The 19,461-nt window shown below is 41.2% G+C and overlaps 1 protein-coding gene across 1 annotated transcript in view; it reads left to right on the forward strand.

The window, feature by feature from the left end:
* Window positions 1-13,219, forward strand: part of SLC23A2 (solute carrier family 23 member 2) — a 28,101-nt gene extending 14,882 nt beyond the window's left edge. Inside the window, exons 6-15 of the mRNA XM_015811506.1 lie at window positions 797-867; window positions 2,078-2,259; window positions 3,630-3,750; window positions 4,642-4,798; window positions 6,575-6,722; window positions 7,609-7,714; window positions 9,800-9,929; window positions 10,485-10,622; window positions 12,536-12,631; window positions 12,987-13,219. Coding sequence (XP_015666992.1) covers window positions 797-867; window positions 2,078-2,259; window positions 3,630-3,750; window positions 4,642-4,798; window positions 6,575-6,722; window positions 7,609-7,714; window positions 9,800-9,929; window positions 10,485-10,622; window positions 12,536-12,631; window positions 12,987-13,219 — 1,382 coding nt within the window. The remainder of the gene's footprint in view (window positions 1-796; window positions 868-2,077; window positions 2,260-3,629; window positions 3,751-4,641; window positions 4,799-6,574; window positions 6,723-7,608; window positions 7,715-9,799; window positions 9,930-10,484; window positions 10,623-12,535; window positions 12,632-12,986) is intronic.
* Window positions 13,220-19,461: the final 6,242 nt, after the last annotated feature.

Consider the following 19,461-nt stretch of genomic DNA (forward strand, 5'->3'; position numbering starts at 1 on the left):
CTCATGGAATGCAGAGGTCTCCTCTGGCTGAATAGATTTCTCAAACTCATTTATTGGAGTGTTTCTATGAGAAGCTGGGTAAGCAGGAAATACCTTCCTTGGGAGGGGGGGGGTCATCATTTTGAATTTGCGTCTCCTTTGTCCCCTCTGCCGCCCCTCGCAAAATATATTTCCCTGCGTTCATTAGAATTTGGTCAACTAATCTTTCAGTCAAAACTCAGGAGAGAGGGGATTAAAAAGATCAAACAAGACCAGGAAGTGATATTCTACAGTTCACAAAAAAATAAGGGCAATTCACAATCTGGCATAAGACAATTCATAAAGCATTATACATGGCACAATGTGGCTTGCTACCAGTTAGTTCGAATTTACTATTCGTGATTGTAATGTGGGAGCAGCAACAAGCTATTTATCTGCATGTAACCGTTACTATTTTAAAAAACTAGAGAAGAGATAGGGGTCTTTTGCTCTACCTGAGAATAAGCAGGACAATAAATGTGTTCCTAACACTATTATAAAAAGTACATTTTATCAGTACGTGCTACAGTTTCAATTACCACCATCTCACAAAGGCATAATTTCAATTCCATAGGTTTTTTTTTTTTATTTGACCTTCGGTGGCTGTGGGGAAGCAGTTCAATTGACTAGCAGAATGGATTTTTCTTTATATAAAATGTACTGTGTATATATGATCAGCGGCAGTAGGGGGTCAAGTAGGGGAAGAAGCTAACTTTTTGTGTTTATTAAAGCTGTTTATTTTGCCATAACGAGAGGTATCTTTTTTTAACCTTCCAAGCTGTAATGGCTACAAATGGAACATCGGAGCTGCTGCACACAGAACATATCTGGTACCCCAGAATACGAGAGGTAACTTGCATAATGTATTTGGCACCGTGTCCTCTGTTGGGCACTTCTCCAGATGGCTGACTCTCTCTGATTTCCTAAAATCTCTTTGTGTACGGAGTTTAAACTTGCCTGCCCTTTTCTTTGTGATTGCAAAGTTCCCAACTGCATGAGATCCAATCCGTGATTGCTGAGGATATGCTCTTCGTGCTAAGTAGTGGTTACTCTCTGTTTCGTGGCATGCAAGTGCTTCTCATCAGTAATATGTGCAATAACAGAATAACTGTTATGAGGCTGCTGGGTCTCACTCTATGTAGCAGTGCAGTCAAAGGCTTATAGGGAGAATAATCTACACTGCCTTAACTGTATTTTTGCTCCAGAAAGCCACGCCGAGTTAGAAGCACTGCCTTGCTTTCTGCAGATTATTTATTGGTCTTGCTGCTCTATTTCTCTTTCCCACCTGACTCCCAATATTTTAGGTGTTCTTGGTCCTTATGAATCTAGAACAATTAATAATAAAATAGAGATCCAGTGCACACCTATGACATGGAACTTTTCACCCATCCCATTGTTTTGGGCTGCCAGTTGTTCCTCAATTTAAAACATCCCCTCTCTCTTCCCCATCTTCAAACCATAGCTCCATCCTGCCAAGAGGCCTGCAGCCAAGGGGGGCTGGCAGTCTCCTGAGACCACTGCGCTGCTCTATGCCAGCTTCTAAAGAGCACGTGTGACCAAATGCATCATACACTCTGCCCCTAGGAGCTAAGAGCATCACCTTCGCGGCATCACCAGCCCCTGCCGGTTCGATCTGAGAACTTGAAAGGTTAGCTTGGAACCCAGGTCTTCCTGTATGACCGTGTGATGTGCTATTAACACAACTGCCGGATTGGTCTAATGACCCCGTTGTGTGTTACAACCTAAGCTTTGTGCTTAAGCAGTAAGGAGTGGATGAGGTTAGTAGTCCTTCCGTTGAATCATCTTCTGGTGATAACATAGCATGCACCTCTGAACTTCAGATGTTCTTTAGTCTGGAAAACTTGCTGCTTAAGCACTCTCTTGCATAACACATGCCATTGCCCAGTTCTGCCTAGTCACTTGGTTTTTTGACTTGCAGTTCATGACCCATTCCAAAATCTCTGCAGAAATATAAAACCTTCTCTGTAAAAAAAAAACCAAAAAACTGGAAAGAAGGGGAGGAATCTAATGAAGGCTTCTCTCTTTTCTCTGTGTTCAGATCCAAGGTGCTATTATCATGTCTTCTTTGATAGAAGTGGTGATTGGATTCCTGGGCCTGCCCGGAGCACTCTTGCGATACATTGGCCCTCTGACTATTACACCCACGGTAGCTCTCATTGGGCTCTCTGGGTTCCAGGCTGCAGGGGAGAGAGCAGGCAAACACTGGGGCATAGCCATGCTGTAAGTATGCTTGGTCATCCAGCTGTCAGTATTGTACAGGTGTCACTTGATCACCTGAGCAGGAGAATGTCAATATCAGTATGGAAAGTGGCCTTTTGCCCACTTAGGCCGCTCTCCAAAAACAGTGTATCTTGTAAATAGGTCATCCTTGATATGATGCCAATACTCTTATTTTTAAATTGCTTTTGGGGAAAAAAAATAACAGAAGAGGTAATGATGCAAATTAAAAGACGGTAAAAGAAAACAAAGGCATCCAGGTAACTGGCCCGCAGAGGTCCCAGCAAAATGCAGTATTTAAAATCCAGAGAGGAGAACCCGGATCTTGGTTGCTAAAGTTATCTTAGGATAACTGTTACAATTACATTTAATAATATTTGTGCTCTCCTCTTTATGGGATTCAAAGGCACCGTGCATTCCAAATGTCACTTGGTGCGCAGTAGGGTTGGCGCTGGTTCAACAATACACGCTTTGTGTAGCTCCTCCTGGTAATTGTGCTACCAGTCATGCGTAAGAATATGTAATAGCAGAACCTAACCTGGTGATTGTTTGTGTGGCTACAATCCCTTTTGCAGCAGAGGAAAACGCTTAGCTGTAGAACATAGAACAATAGAGTTGAAAGGGACCTTGGAGTTCTTTTAATCGAATCCCCTGCTCAAGAAGGAGACCCCATGCCATATCAGACAAATGGTTGTCCTTTCTCTTCTGGAAATCTCCAGTGATGGAGTATCAACCATTTCTGGAGGCAAGCCTTATTTGTTTGAGGCAAATAGGTTTGAGGCAGCCTTATCTGCCATCAGGGTTACTGTTATGGAACTCTGTGTGTCTCTGATAGAACTATTTTTACTTGAATGATTCCTTTAGCTAAATGCACATTATGAAGTCCTTTCAAGAAAGAAATCACAGAATCAACCTAGATTTGGGAAAGGCTGTTAATGGTGCAGAAGCATTTGGATGAATCAAAATTAGTGATTGGTTAAACATTATAATTAAAATGCATCACAGTAAATGATGGTGAATAGTAGATAAAATACTTTCTCTGTATTGACTACAGAGGTCATACTGAGCCGTCAATATATTTAGTTTACTTGATTTACTGAACCTTTTCAAGAGTCAAAACAAGTAACAAAAACTTGAAACAGATTAAAACACATTACAAACATAGCAGATGAAATAGGGACCCAGCCCTGCTATCCTTTGCCTCAAACCTTGAATAAATTACTCTGCAAAGAAAACACAGTGGAAAAAAATATGTCCTTTGCAGTCCTGTCGAGGTGGAGAGGAATTTATTTCATATTTGTTTCATTGATTTTTATCTGTTATATCTGTGGAGATGCTGATGGACTAATCGTAATTCTTCTTCATCTTTTCAGGACTATTTTCCTAGTGCTGTTGTTTTCTCAGTATGCCCGAAATGTCAAATTCCCATTACCCATTTACAAGTCCAAAAAAGGATGGACCGCATATCGCTTGCAGCTTTTTAAAATGTTTCCTGTAAGTAATCTGTATATTGATTATTATCAGCATAGAAGCTTCGTGTGTGTGTGTGTGTGTGTGTGTGTGTGTTTATTGTTTTCAAATGTAGAAGAGGTTGTAATTTGTCATTTCATTATAATTATATAACAAAGTCGTTGCTAAGGTAAGCTTTGAGAAAGAATCTAAGCCAGAGGTGTCAAACTGCCGGGATATCTGTAATGGGATATCTGTAATCTGGAAACACCAGGAGTTTTTCCTTGGCAAGAGTAATAGATAATATTAAATTCAGTGGGTTTTCGATGTGTGGTCCCACTATTACCTCTTTCTTTGAAATCTTTGGTAAGGATTCAGCACATCTGTTGATTAATCTCTAGCATCTTTTTTTTTTTTTAAATGCTTCTCATTTGCAGTCCGTGATCAACTGACTTTTTTTTTCTGATCAGGGTGCACCATGTGTAATATGACTAGCAATCCCTTAAGTACTTACTTGGAAATTTTCCCAGTTTGGGAAATTGCATGGAAGACCCATTTAAAGTGCAATACTTAACAAAATGCTGCAAGTTTTTCTTTTAATCTGAAAACAATCGTGCTGTGTTAAGTACAAAAACCTCTGTCATCAAAGCATGTCTTCATTTTTATTTTATTTTATTTATTTGTATCCCGCCTTTATTACTTTTACAAATAACTCAAGGCAGCGAACATATTCAACTTTCCCCACAACAAGAACCCTGTGAGCTATATTGGGCTGAGAGAAGAGGACTGGCCCAAGGTCACCCAGCTGGCTTTCATGAACAATGCGGGACTGGAACTCACGTCTCCTGCTTTCTAGCCTGGTGTCTTCACCATTAGCCCAAACGGGCTCTCGTTGCTCGCTGTCTTATTTTAAGTGCCTTCCTGTCCCCCTTGCAGATCATTCTAGCTATTCTGGTTTCTTGGCTGCTGTGTTTCATCTTTACTGTGACAGACGTCTTTCCGCCTGATAACACTAAGTATGGATTCTACGCCCGCACTGATGCCAGGCAAGAGGTTCTCCTAGTAGCTCCATGGTTCAAGATTCCATATCCCTGTAAGTGAACCTAGCAAACATTCAGGAGGAGGAATCTCCCTGAATATTTTGCTTTCTGGGTAGAGTCACTATAGTCTTTTTGCCTGTGAATCTGAAGATGCCAATTTAGATGAACCGGCCCTGGTCTGATAGTTCATTTTTGTTTTACAAGTATTTGTATCATTGTAAACTCTGAGACTATACAAACGCCGATAAGCTCTGACTTAGCCAGTTCCATTCATGAGGAAAGAGCATATTCAAATATTTTTGAATATATATTTGTTTCGTTTACATCTAAACTTTTCTTTGACTGAAGATTTGAATCAAGCTCTCCATAGTGCAAGTCAAGCACCTTAGCCTTTATTTGTACTACTGTATATCTATTAGTGCCCATATATGCCCATATTTGTTCATAGGAAGTCTTTCTAATCAGAAGGCACCAGTTTATTGTGGAGATTAACTATCTAGGAATAATCACTTCTGTAGCAAAGTACGTTTTTGATTCCCAGTATTCTGAATAATTGTAACTACCTTGTCCCTAGATTACAGAAATTACCTGTCTTGTCATGTAGGGAAGTATTTTACATTTTGAAAGTGCTTTGCTTTTAAAAGAATGAGGAAATCTGTATGTAATGATGATGAACTTCCAGTCTAATAGATCATGTTCTAATTGTCTGCAATCCTGATGGCTCACCAGCATCTGTGGCTGGCATCTTCACAAGTATATTATTTGCTGTGGCTGTGCAGCTGACAGGCTACTGAACAGGAATGGATAGTACTCTTGTGTTGGTAACAGAATTTCTCATTGGATCGTGCCAACGGAATTCTGAAAAGCCAACTTCTGATAGGCTTTCTGATTTATCCAGGTTAATTTATAATTGGTCTGATTGGAAGAAGTTTGAAAGGAACTGCATTTGATTGTTCTGTCTTTGAATCAGCTTACTGTGGTTTCTTCATGGGATTGGTGAATTAAGGGCTGTGATGTAAAGATGGAAAACAAGCTTTGTAAACCTTCAGACTCTTTTCCTAAACTAACAAAAAAAAATAAATCCAAGAAATGATTTGATCACCTATTTGCAGAAATCCATTTTCATCATCAGTTTATGGCATACTTTGTAGTTGTGGACAGGTATATATTGGAACTATAAACTAGAGTATTGATGCCCAGCTAAAAGAACATAAAAGATCCTTTTGACTAGGACGTCATGAAATATCAGCAATAGCTGAACACAAGCAGCTATAATATCAGAGGCACAATTTTAAATGGAAAGACCTACAAGTTCTAGCAATCATGTCAGATCATCATGCACAAGTACATAGAGAAGCTATTGAGATTTATAAAAGTCCCAAGAATTTGACAAGAAGAGAATCTGCAGATAAACAAAACCAGGTGTTTAGCTTTACATCACACCAAAATAAATTAATAAACTCCATGTGGAATCTAAAATAGGGTGTTACAAAGACAGACTAATCAAATACCAACTCCTTTGGAATTTATTCAGACCAGACCAATTACAAATTCTCCAGGATAAAGAACCAATTATAGCCCATCTTTTCAGAATTTCATTGGCAAGGTCTAATGAGAGATTACTTCGGTTACAAGCATAAGAGCGCTATCAGTTCCTGCTCAATTGCCTGTGAGCTGCAGAGCAGATTGCCTTGCCTCTGAAGATGACAGCCACAGATGCTGGAAAAATGTCAGGATGCCAGATAATTAGACCACAATCAGTTAGCCCAGAAGATCATAATTGGATTGGCCCTACATCAATATAAAATTGAGTGTCTTTGTATTTGCAGTTCAGTGGGGATTGCCGACTATTTCAGCTGCTGGTGTGATTGGGATGCTCAGTGCTGTGGTTGCTAGTATTATTGAATCCATTGGTGATTATTATGCCTGTGCAAGGCTATCTTGTGCTCCTCCACCACCCATCCATGCAATAAACAGGTGAGCCTTCGGGGGGGGGGGTGTGTGGCTGTCTGGAATCAACATATTCTATTTTTTTTCACACTGTGCTGGAGTCAAAGCAGAATTAAATGTTGATTTTCTTTGAAAGTTCCAATATTATTCCAGTGCCAAGATCAAACTCATTTTCTGATTAAAAATAAATTGACATACAGTAAGTCCATGGACCATTGAAATTGGCAGCATCAGCCAGTGACATGGACATTCAGAAATCATTGCAAATCTTTTTTAAATCTTTGTTTTAGAATTATTTCAGACAGTAATTTTGCAGCAGTTACCATATACAAAAGCAACCCTCCTTAAGTCTTTTCTAATTGTTTGTCCATTCGTCCCAGCAAGAAAACCTCTGGTTTCAGTTATATATTGGTCTAAAATTCTTTATCTTATGATATGTAGTTGAACCCTAAATTTTCTGGTTTTTTACAAATCTACCAGGTATGACCCTTGATGTTTTCCACAATTCCTGTAACTGCAGCTCTGAACCGTCACCGCGGGTGACCTGCCTTGTTCTCCACCATCTCCAACATAAACTCTTGGATCCAGGGGCAAGAGTTTATGTTGCCTGTCTCTAAGAGCTCTCTTTACAAAACACAAACATTTAGAATGCCAAAGTCAGCAAGATACTGGTTTCAATTAAAAAATTATGCTCAGTGCTGTTAACTTGTATTATGAATGCACACATACATTACTGTTTGAGCAGTTGATCTCATTACTTTAATAACTGCATCCAATTCTTTACAGAATATTGTAATTCTTTTCCCTTGGGTTTAATTTGTTTTAAAGTGAGATATGTCCAAGATCCCTTCCAACCTTATTATGCTATGTTCTATGTTATTTCTTTATCTCAATATTTTTCTTTCTGGCGCAGGGGCATTTTCGTAGAAGGCCTTTCCTGTGTGTTAGATGGAGTGTTTGGCACTGGAAATGGATCCACTTCTTCTAGTCCTAACATTGGAGTTTTGGGAATTACAAAGGTATTTTACATGAATTAAGCAAGCAAATTTCTTTGGCTTATCAGTATTCTTGACAATATAAACTGTTCGCATAAGCCCCCAAAGTTGCTTAATCATGGTTCCCTGAATAAATTACACTTGCCTGAAGTCATGCAACACTCTGTGCACAGTGTGTGTTTTTAGCCTAAGGGTCCTTCAGATTGAGAAGCATTTGCTCAGGTGCACAGTTGAATGAGTGTGATTTTTGTTTTCAGCATATACTTGGAATGCAGGGCTGGGCTTGCATACTTTAAGATCCTTCATTGTTGATTAGATTCCTTTGGAATATTAACCTACAGAAAATTTGGTAAAAACAACAACAACAAGTGGCTTCATCAATTCTGAGCATACATTGGAATAAAGGAAGATTGATAAACTGCTTGAGCCCAAGTGACATGAAATGGAATGGTTATTATGAAGGAAAGTAGTTAATTAATACCTTGTTAAATGTAATTATGTAATGAATTTTCAGAGCCCTTGTTCAGCAAACAGAAAAAAGAGCCAATGACACTCCAAAAGGCCATTGAGCCAAACCAGATCTCATGTGGCAGACTTGTGTCTTGAACCCTGGCCCTGCCTTGATTCCATATAGGGCCTGTCTAATTCAGAGTACAACAGATCCCACACGTGGAGAAGTCAAAGTCATTTACCTGGCTGTATTTTACTCTGCAGTCCTGCAACCTTCCATAATAGGAAGGCTTACTTTTTTTACTTTAAAAAAAGCCATTGAGAAGAAGGTAAGACAGGAGTTTGTGCTTTAAATTGTAGCTCATACAGTTCTAAGTCCATTTTACTCATGATTAGGTCTACTAGGACATAGGTTAGCGGCTGTAACTACTCGTTCCCCCTCCCTTGGTGAGGTTTTGCTTTTGAAGTCCAGGTTCAAAGGTTGCCACCTACTGGGTGCATTTCTTTGAGAGAGAAAAAGCATGGTTTGGACTGATTTCTGTTTCCATGGCCTAATTTTATATTAAATGAGAAGCATTCAGAGAAGCATTTGTATTTGATATTGTGTTACTGTGTCGACAGGTAGACATATAGCATCATATAGCTAGGTCAAAAATATTAATTGTTGATAGCCCCAAATAAGCAGATCACATTGTGGCTTAAGCACTGTATTTGTGTAAGAAAACTGCATTCTATTCTTGTCGTTCTTCCTTGGCCTAACCCAGCCACTAAAAGAGAACTCAGAAAATAATTGGACTACTTTTTAATTGGTGTCCTATCAATCAAACTCGGAAGGGAATGGAGTTGATTAAGCCATTGTTGCATCAGTACTGTGATACACGTCTCTTCTTGAGTTGCCTTCTGGGCAAACTGAAGACTTGATAAAGCTTGTATATTTTGTAGTTCTTGCATGAAGCAGATTGTAGCCCTAAAGAAAGATTTGTTAGTAACATCTGGTTTGCCACATTAATATATTCATAAGAGTAAATAATGCTAAGATTTGATCAAAAGTATGCCAATATTTGCTGCACAGTTCTATTTTGCAACTGCATAAGGTGTATAATTTTCTCTTGTATTTTAAAACAAAACAAAATATTTCACACAAGCAGGGCTATATAGTGGAAAATATATTTTTGATACTTCCTGTTCTGAAACAAGGACCCCAAAAGTTTAAAACGAACTTTACTTTTGTATAAACTAATTGGAGTGCTCAGCATCTTTAACAAAATGTTTTCCCTGAGGATTTAGGTGTTCCAGTAGCTTTGTAATACAAGTTTTATTCGAGCGTCTGTAGTAAAATTAAGTAGCAAATCTATAAGTTCCATATTTAAAAAAGAATAGCAGTTAAAAATGATTTTAAGTTTCAGTAGTAACCAATAACCTGCTATGTTTTACATACAATATTATATGGCACATCATTACAGAATGATGTAATGTTTACATAGGGCCAGGAAGCGTCTCAAGCATCTCCCCATGGCTACCACAGGGCACCTTATTTTGTTTTTGTTTTATTTATAATCATTTCCTGTGAAAGATTTTCAAGCTCTGTAACAGTGCAAATTCAATGCCAATTGCTGTTGGAATACTGTTTTTTATTCTTTCCACATGAATGTTTTATAGGTTGGAAGTCGACGGGTTATTCAGTATGGGGCTGCTTTCATGCTGCTACTTGGAACGGTTGGCAAATTCAGTGCGCTGTTTGCATCTCTTCCAGATCCAGTGCTTGGAGCTCTGTTTTGTACTCTCTTTGGTAAGTGATTATCACTCCGTGTGTTTGTGTGAATTGTGCTTTTAATATCTCCTTTTTAAAGGAATTCTGGACCATCTTAAATTCCTTTTCTCGTTAACTTCTCTTAGTAGGGGGTCTTGGCAATTGTTAGATGTGCAGACTTCAGCTCATAATTCCCCAACCAGAAGACAGTTGAAGTCTATACGTTGTAAAGTTGACAAGGTTGAGAAACTATGGTTTAGAATCAACCCAGGCTAGCAGAGAGTTCAGTGCCTGTAAGAGCACATGTGAATTGTGGGCTGAAGCTGCATTTTCTTTAAGCAGAGTTCTGAATCCTATAAAACAATCCCCAGAGTACTTTTATGTTCTAGTACATAATGATTAACATAATCCAAGTATTTTTGATTTTTTTAGTGTAATGCTACACCAGAATTTCTGGCTTTAGCCCATATGTCATTTTGCCGACATATAAAGTGGGTCGTGTTACGATTTCCATTTTCCAGGGAGCCAGACAATAACTTGCAGACTGTCATGTGAATATGAATAGTTTGAAAATCCTGTCCCTTTCTTATTTAGGGATGATCACTGCAGTTGGACTTTCAAACCTGCAATTTGTTGATCTGAATTCTTCACGTAACCTTTTCGTTCTTGGATTTTCTATCTTCTTTGGGCTGGTGCTCCCAAGTTATCTTCGGCAAAACCCGCTTTTTACAGGTACAGGTATATTTTATATATATATTTCCTTAGCTACGCATGTATGCTCAAATAGCTTTCAAATAAAATAAGAAATCGACTTACAACCAGTCATTTAACAATCGTTCAAAGTTAAAAGACACTGAAACAGTGAGTTATGAACCAGTCCTCCCACTTAAGACCATCACAGTGTCCCCACGATGGTGTGATTGTTACTCGGGTATTTGGCCACCAGCATGCATTTACAGTGTTTGCGGTGTCCCAGGTCATGTGTTCACCACTTCCAACCTTTCCAGCTGGATTCTGAGAAGCAAAGTCAATGGGGAAAGTTGGATTCGCTTAACAACCTTGTGATTTTCTTAATGCCCATGGCGAAAAAGATTGTAAAGTTGTGCACGTGATGTCCCCGTAGTAATGTTCTGAAGCGTGTATTCACACAAGGCACGTGGAGAAAGATCTTTCCAATATTTCAGCTTGCACTCCATCACCCTAGAGCAGTGTTTCTCAACCTTGACAATTTTAAGGCATGTGGACTTCAACTCCCAGAATTCCACAGCCAGCATTGCTGGCTGTGGAATTCTGGGAGTTGAAGTCCACATGCCTTAAAATTGTCAAGGTTGAGAAACACTGCCCTAGAGTGTTGGTGTTTCTCAATCTTGATGGCTCGAAGATGCTGGCTGTGGAATTCTGAGAACTGAAGTCCGTGCATCTTATGGTTGACTGCAGCTGTTCACCAGGGAACTGGGGTGATTAGCTAATTAACTTTTTAAATCCAGATTAAGCCTGGCTCTGTCTGCTTGGTCAGCTTCCCAAACCGAGTGTCCTCTGTAGCTAAGGATTTTGGAGCGCCAAAGATCTGGAAGGCTCCCCAGTTGGCTTAGCTTCAGTCCAGTTTATCAGCCCTAATTTCCTCCCTGTGCACCACATTTAATCAAAAAAATAGGTTTTAAACTTGGGCTGTCTTCCAAATTGAAACATTTTCTGTTTTTCATTCCTGTTTGACCTGCAGGAAAAACTGATTTATTCCAGCCCTTCTCAAGTTGTCATCCTCCAAATGCTTGAGACATCTGATACAGCCTACTGGTTTGGGCTATATGAAATTGCCTTTTTTTTTCCAAATTCCTCACAGAGGCATCTTTCTAATTAATTAGAAAGTTAATTAGCCATCTGCTTAAAAGTCACAGGTAATCAAATTAATTACCTGACCAATCTGGTTGCCCATGTTCATTCAAGAAGCTTCCAAGAACTCCATGGGCCCTTCCACGCGTTTAATGTTAACAGGAGCCAGCCTCTGACTTGCCGAGAAACAGTAGGATGCTGGGTTTAGGGGGGCTTCTGCCAATCCTCCAGAATATTTTTAGCAGAAGGGAAATGCTCCCCCACTTCTAGGTCATGTTGACTGATTCTACTGGTTGGCTGCTGAGTGGACTTTGAGCATCAAAGATGGGCTGAAGTCCCATCCTTCGCCAAGGGCCACTGGGGGCAACCAAGCTTCCACCTCCCTTGTACTGAGCAGTAGGAGAGAACTCTCCCCTCTTCTAACCTTCCCCAAAGAGTGAGGTTCCACTTTATCTTCTTTTCCACTGAGACCTCCCCCATCCCCAGCGTAAGTGCATGGGGATACTACTGTTTTTCCTTGCAGGTGAGAAATTAGGTATGCAGGTGCTTCACAATTGACTGGTGGGAACGGTGGCTGCTACTGGGCAAGCTGGTGACCCCAGCCCTGGACATTTCAATAGAGGGAAGTTCAGTAGGAACTCAGCCACACTCTGCAACTTTTGGGCACGCGGGGGCTGGACGCACATGTGTTTCTATGAAGCTGGTCGTTCTGTGTCTTGGTACTGTCTTAAAGACATCCCAGCTTGCCTTTCTGTGCGTGTGTTGCATCTATTCAGGTTCTGACAGAACCCGTTTCCCATCTTCTACTCTTTCAGGAATCGACAGCATTGATCAAGTCCTAAATGTCTTGCTGACTACCGCTATGTTTGTTGGTGGCTGTGTAGCCTTTATTTTAGATAACACCATTCCAGGTTAGTCCTCCAATTTGCTCTCTTCTTTCTGCCCTGCTTTCCCTTCATCCTGAGGACACCAAATGCTCCAGGAGAACATCTCTATCACCAGCAGTCATTAGCAATGGGTCTCAGACCCCCAGGATATTCTGATATTTCATTGAGAGAAATGAAGGAGTGTCGTGCAGCTAGGGTAATTTCTTCCTTTCCTTTCCTTTTCTTTTTTTTTTTGAAGTGCTTGAACAAGGGAACGTTCTGGTGCTCCTTAGCTTAATTTTGAGGATCTCCTTCTATGACTTCAAACTTCTTCTCTTTCTAAAGAAGGTTGTTCACATCTTGACACTGTTGTTCTTCTGCCTTCCTTTTTAAAATCAAGGAAGCCCGGAGGAAAGAGGAATCCGGAAGTGGAAGAAGGGAGCAGGCAAGGGCGGCAAATCCCTCGAAGGCCTGGAAAGCTACGACTTACCTTTCGGCATGGAAATTGTCAGGAAGTACAAGTGCTTCAGCTTCCTGCCCATCAGCCCCACCTTCCTGGGCTACAGCTGGAAAGGCTTCAGGAAAAGCAGTAACTGCGGGACTTCAGAGGATGACTCGGAGGCCGCTGTATAGCCCTGGCCGGACCTCGGTCTCCCGGCCGTAGTAACAGCCCCCCTGTGCAGTCCCTTGCTATTTTACTGTGTTGTATCGTATCGTATTGTATTTTTATTTTTATTTTTATTTTGTATATTTGCATTTTAAATTCTGGACCTAGAGCTGAGGCAGGTGATAAAAAATAGCTTTCCCTATTGTGGACGGTGATAGCAATCTATAATGTCTCTCTACAGTTACATGGTATTTGTGTGGGCATTCAGAAAAAAAAAACACCTTTGGGGATGAGATGCTTTTCTATTTGGCAAAACGGCTTTCCTTTAGAAACAACCCCCCCGATAAGATGGTTAAATAGCACCTATGTAGCAGCACTCAGACGGCTGAATTTATCCTGTTTACAGGTTCTACATTCCATTTATTGTTAAGCCTGCATCACCTTAACCCAAGCCCTGAATAAGTCATTGGTATTATTTATATAAACTGTTGCAGCGGGGCCTATTCCTTTAAATCAGGGCTGGTGGGGGGGGTATTTCCAGAGCGGGGGGGGGCAGCCGGGCAGAATTTGCTCCCTGACCAGCTAGAACAGTGTTTCTCAACCTTGACAATTTTAAGGCATGTGGACTTCAACTCCCAGAATTCCACAGCCAGCAACGCTGGCTGTGGAATTCTGGGAGTTGAAGTCCACATGCCTTAAAATTGTCACGGTTGAGAAACACTGAGCTAGAAGGTTGCAGGCGATGCTCCTGAAACATGGGGGCCCCACTCAGCCCCTTCACGTTATATTTTGACAACGGGGGAAGGAAACGTCACCCCTTTTTCGATCTTCCCCTTCTATTGCAGCACAAAAATTCAAAATCGGAATAACTGAAATCTCGTTGGCTGGTCTCAGAGCGTGGCTGCCTGTTCAAAACTTTGGAAGTTGGAATTATTTTGCTTTGCCACCCGCTCCCATTTTTAAACCAAGCAGCGCTTTCAGTGTTTTCCGGTCCTGGCTTCAGTGGATAATGGAGGCTATGCAGTAACCCTCGTGAAGAGGGTTCCTGCTCCTGGTACGCCTGGGGAGCAGAGGGGGCCGGGCATTCGAAGGGTGGCTGCCATCAGGCTGGTTTTTTTTTCTACACTGACAGAGTGCCCAGGCAGTAAGGCTGCACAGCACATCAACTTTGATTCCCTAAAATCGTTTTGGGGTGCAGAGGGGCAGCCCCGTGGTTGTAACGCAAGCGCCTTTGTTCCCTGGGATGGGATGGCTGCTGCAGAGGGCAGGTGGGGGCCACGTTCCCAACTCTTGGGTGCTCTGGAACCCTTTTTTGGCCTTGCTACTGAAATGCCTCACCGTTTTATTAAGAGATTCATTGCCTATGGTACAAGTCGGTTTTATACAATAATAATATTTATTAAGTGCATGAGTTGAAATAAAACAGTCACTTGGTCTCCAGGCCTCTCCATTTTCAGACGTTTTTGCCAGCCCACAAAGCAAGCAGCAGTTAATGTTGCCTTTCCCCTGTTCTTTTTCCAAACGGAAGCCAGGGTCCCTTGCAAGGAGAGGAGAGACGCTATGCATGGCGTTGCTGTCTGTCAAATAGTTTTCACGGGTATTGGGGTGCCTCTGTGGGCCCCCTTCAGCCTCTTCATGTTGTGTTTTTTCCCCTGAATTGATCTTGGCTCTGATATTGTGCAGTTGTTGAAACCATTGTAAGAATTTATTCCTATTTAATGTTCTGACTATAACGGCTTAGTTTGTAGATACAGGTGAGTTAGCTTTTCTTGCTCTTTCCCCCCCCAAAGGTAGCCCCCAAATTATTCCTTTTTTAAGAAAAAGAAAAGAAAAAAAAAGTTGCAGGAAGATTTGTCAGAGAGGCATTGCAGGATTTGATGGCCAGTACGCTCTGACCTGCTGCTCACGAACGTCATTGTGTCGATAGCCAATTCTGCAGATGGTTGGTTGGTTGCCCAAGGATGGCTAGTAGAGAGGAAGGCCCAAGCAGCCTCCAAAGGACGTAAGGAGCTTGAAGGGTGCAGAACAGAAACAGGTCAGTGGATGGTAGCCGTTTCCTGTCGTCTCTGTCGTTCCCACCAGGAGCCTTTATTTTATCTGATATTTTCTTTGAGAGCTTTCAGTACTTTGCATCTTTAGAATCAAGCCCGCCAGAAAGTAGAACATTTCTCTTAATTATTATTATTTTTTAAATCAGAATTTGTGCTCAGCTCTTTGAAAACAAGATCTCCCTTGGCTTGGAGTAGTATATGACACTAAGTCCTGTGACCTTCTCTGCAGGAAGTCCCCTTGAGTTCATCTGGACCTCTTTCCTGAGAAAAGCTTCATAGGTTCGCACCATAAAGCCGCCTTCGTAGGCATGTTTACGTAGGAGTCAATGCAACGGAGCGTAGCTCCAAGTTTTGAATTAGTTTAGACAGACCAAGCTGCATGTTTAGTTGCTCCCTTATATTTAGGTGAACCAAAGAAAGAAAGGTGGACAGAGCAGCTGCCCTGTGTCGGTGGCGCTTGTAATCCTGTAAAATGCCAAAGCCCGTTTATTGTGCAGCCATTACAGAAGGAAAACGTCGTATGGCCAGAATGTTGGAAGAAAGTAATATATTCTGATTTGGGTCCTAGCGTCTTTTTTTGTCTTCTGCTTTGATGCTTTGCTAAAGCAACCCCCAAATGACCCTGACTATGAAACAGTGCTATCCCTCACCCTTGCACATTTGTTTCCACAAGCTTTCCCAAGAGTAAAAATGCATAGTAAATAAAACAGCTACCGCTGGTGAGACATGTATTTTAAGCACTGCAGTATCCAACTAACAACTGTGGCACAGTGCAAAACTTAGTTTCGGTGATTCCACTTCAGATGAAATTGTGATCTGCCTATTTGTACATTACACAGAAGCAAGGAAGGAGCAACTCCATCGGATTTATTCCTGCTATTAAAAACACAAGGTCTTGCTCTTCTGAGACTTCCTCATCCAGAATGTATCGCTGGTATCTTAATCTTGTGGTAGCTGCATCAGCAGGACTGCAAGCTGCAGGAAATGCTTGGGACATGCAGCATTTATAGTGATTTAATCTGATTTGCTAAACAATTCGATCATGAAATTTGTGAGGGAAGCCAGGCCCTCCCAAATAGCTGATTTTAACGTAAGAAGGCATTTTGTGTACGCGACAAGAGTAGCCAGGAAATGGCCATGTCCATCCGCTGTAGCTTCCCGCATAAGATTTGGAAGGGCTCCGGGGCAATATTGAAGGCACCGAGATCTAAATTCCAAGGAGGTTCAGCATTTCTGCAGCTGTAAGAACAACAAGAAAGTGAACGTCGGTCCTCAGAGACTTGGTTTGATTGTTTAAATTTAAGCTCTTTGGGGGAGAATTGGTAGCTGAATTGCAGCGTACGTGGCTGGAAGTGGTTCCGTGGAAGGATGAGGCAGCAGTAGCAGCAGGAGTCTTAGCCAAGGGAGAAAACTTTTTTTCTGCATCTTTTTGTTTGTTGGTTGATAAAAGTTGCATGGATCTGAGCTGCTTATGGGTGGGCTTTAAGTTCTGCGTCCTGAGCAGAACGTAAATGTCAAGAACAGGAATCCCTCAATCCGTTTACTTAGAGAGAGCCTGACACCCGTGGATATTCCTTGGAGTGAGGGGTGGGGTTGGGGGGTGGTAAGATGCATCTATGTATTTTAGCTGAAAAAAGTAAAAGCAGGACACTTTTAATTGTGTCTTTGTGTATAGCTATCTGGCTTTCAGCCACCTGAGTGAGAGAGAATGTTGTGTATAGAGAATATGTAAGGGAAGAGAAAATTTATTTCATTTAAATTAAAAGAAATATTAAGGAACACTGCTATGTCATGTTGAAGATGTAAAAACAAATATTCAGAACAAACTAATTTGAAAAACTTTTGTTTTTAAAATAAAATATCATGACTTTTTTTTTTGTTAAATTAAGTATTTTGAAAAAGATGTTTGAATGTGTTTTATAAAACAATGCCTCTTGAATTTATATTTAATTGTTAATTTTATCCATGAGTAACAAAAATGTATTAATTAGAATAATCTGTATCAGGGAAAAAGGTTTTTAAATTTACAGTTTGTTTTCCACCGTTTAATACTGACTTTCAATGTGACAACTTTGTACATGAACATTGCAGTATTTTGTTTCCGTAAACTTAAAAAGGAAAAACAAATAAAACCAACATCCAACCAGTGACATTTCCACCTAGGATAATAAATATCTGACTTCCTGGGTGGGAGTGATATGATTGTCATGACAGTGTCATGTGATAAATTTATTTCATTGACAAATTGCTAGCAATTGTGTATACTTTATTTACCCATGTTTATACAGTACCCTTCAAAGAAGATGCAGGACTTCTTGGCCAGTCCCTCCCGAGAAGAGGATGCTGGCAGTGTAGGCCAGCCCTTGCAACCAATGCTTTGGAGCACAGAGCTGGTCCAGACACAAGGCAAGATGTGTGACCATCTCAGGTAGCGATTTTTGACCTTGACTACCATTCAGGGTGGAGGTTGGGAGAGATCCTGGCCAAGCAGGAAGAGTCAGAATCCTCCTAATAAGCAGGCCTCATTTGGAGGGGATGGGAGTTGCCCTGATTTTGGCTCAACTCCCACTGAGCCAATGTGGGCTGTGTAGGAGCACAGCCCAGTGGATTGGACCCCACGTTAATTAATATGGGTCCACATACATATTGTTTTGGGGACTTTCCATCTCAAGTATCCAGATGTCTTGTGCCAATTCTGCTGATTAATAAAAAAATAAATGTTAAGCAGATGCAAAGATTAAGCAGTTAGAAACATCTTGCCGGTGACACAGACCACTCTCCAGCTTCTGTCATCTCTGTAATGCTGGTATAAATGTCAGGCTGTTTCCATGTTACAGCTTAAATGTTGGGCAACTCCAGGTTCTTAAGACCGTGGCCTTTTCTGTTGTTTCTGAGCTCCCCTTTGCTTTCTGTCCAATCCTCATCCTGTTAGCTGTGGGTTACATTCCTGGGGGAAGAAATGGGGACCCGTCAGAGCAAAAATGGTTCGTTTAGAGCAGTGTTTCTCAACCTTGGCAACTTCAGGATCTGTGGACTTCGATGCCCTGCATGCCAGCTGGGGGAGTCTGGGAGTTGAAGTCCACACGTCTTAAAAGTCTCTGAGAAACACTGGCTTAGATCATTGGTAGAAACTGACCTATCTTACCTGCTGTAAAAAAATATTTCATATTAATGCACTCTCTTGAAGCAGCAGTCGTGGAAACGGTGGCTAGGCTGTTTGCATCTGCATGCAGATTTAGTTGATCCTGAACATATTTTCAAATAGCTATCAGGATCTCATGAGTCATTAGTTTCTCCCAGGTAACTCCTGCCTCTCCAAGATGTTTTCCCAGGAGGCCCTCTTGGTCTTAAAAAGCTTTCCCCATCATAAGGCTGATTCTCAGGAAGCTCCATCAAACTCAAAAACCTCTGGAGTAACTATATTGTCCCAAGGTCTCCAGGGCCCTTCCAAAAAATCACAGGGGAGAAAATTAAATTTATCAAAAGAGTTCCCATCAATATTAGCTTTCATTTAATTGTATTCCACTCCAAGGTCTGGTAAACTAACCCTCCCCCCCCCAACTTTTAGCTGTCAAGCGGATAACCACAACTTGCATTCGATATGCACCTGCATTCCAAAGCAATGCAATTCATCTTGGGGTGTGTGTGAGACAGGCCAGCACCAAAGGAGCTTCTTGTTTTGTTTGTGTTTCCCCCCCCCCCCAGTGGCCTTCTTGAAGAACATAAACAGGAGTAATTCTCTGCAGAAAATAGGGGCTTTGTTTTTGTTCTGCATGGTGCCTGTTGCATACCTAGAGAACCTCGCTGGGAAATTTCTTAACTAGTCTGGACAGAGGTTAGCCAACATGCTGGGGCTTCGTCTTTTGCAAGGAGGCCACCACGGGCTAGCCAGCATTTTGCTTCTGCCCATCGGTCTCTGCCGTTGCCATGCCGGGCTGCTTTTAAGTATTGAGAATTCATCTCCAGCAATATCCAAAGCACTCCTGTTTGGTTATGATTTGTGGCTGTGATTAGTCATTCATACATATTTGATAGCAGAAAATTGGTTACCTTGTGTATCATCCAGCATCTGTTCAAGTAAACCATCTTGCTACTGATTTAAACTAGAGTGCATTTCCTCCCCTCTGTTCATAACAATTTTTGCTGTAACAAACTCTTAACTGTTTTTTAGACAGTGGGAATCTCTTTTCATGAGTTTTCTGTGAATGACCTTAGCT

Source organism: Protobothrops mucrosquamatus, unplaced genomic scaffold (assembly GCF_001527695.2).
Source record: "Protobothrops mucrosquamatus isolate PMUCROS unplaced genomic scaffold, P.Mucros_1.0 scaffold_50, whole genome shotgun sequence".
NCBI lineage: Eukaryota > Metazoa > Chordata > Lepidosauria > Squamata > Viperidae > Protobothrops > Protobothrops mucrosquamatus.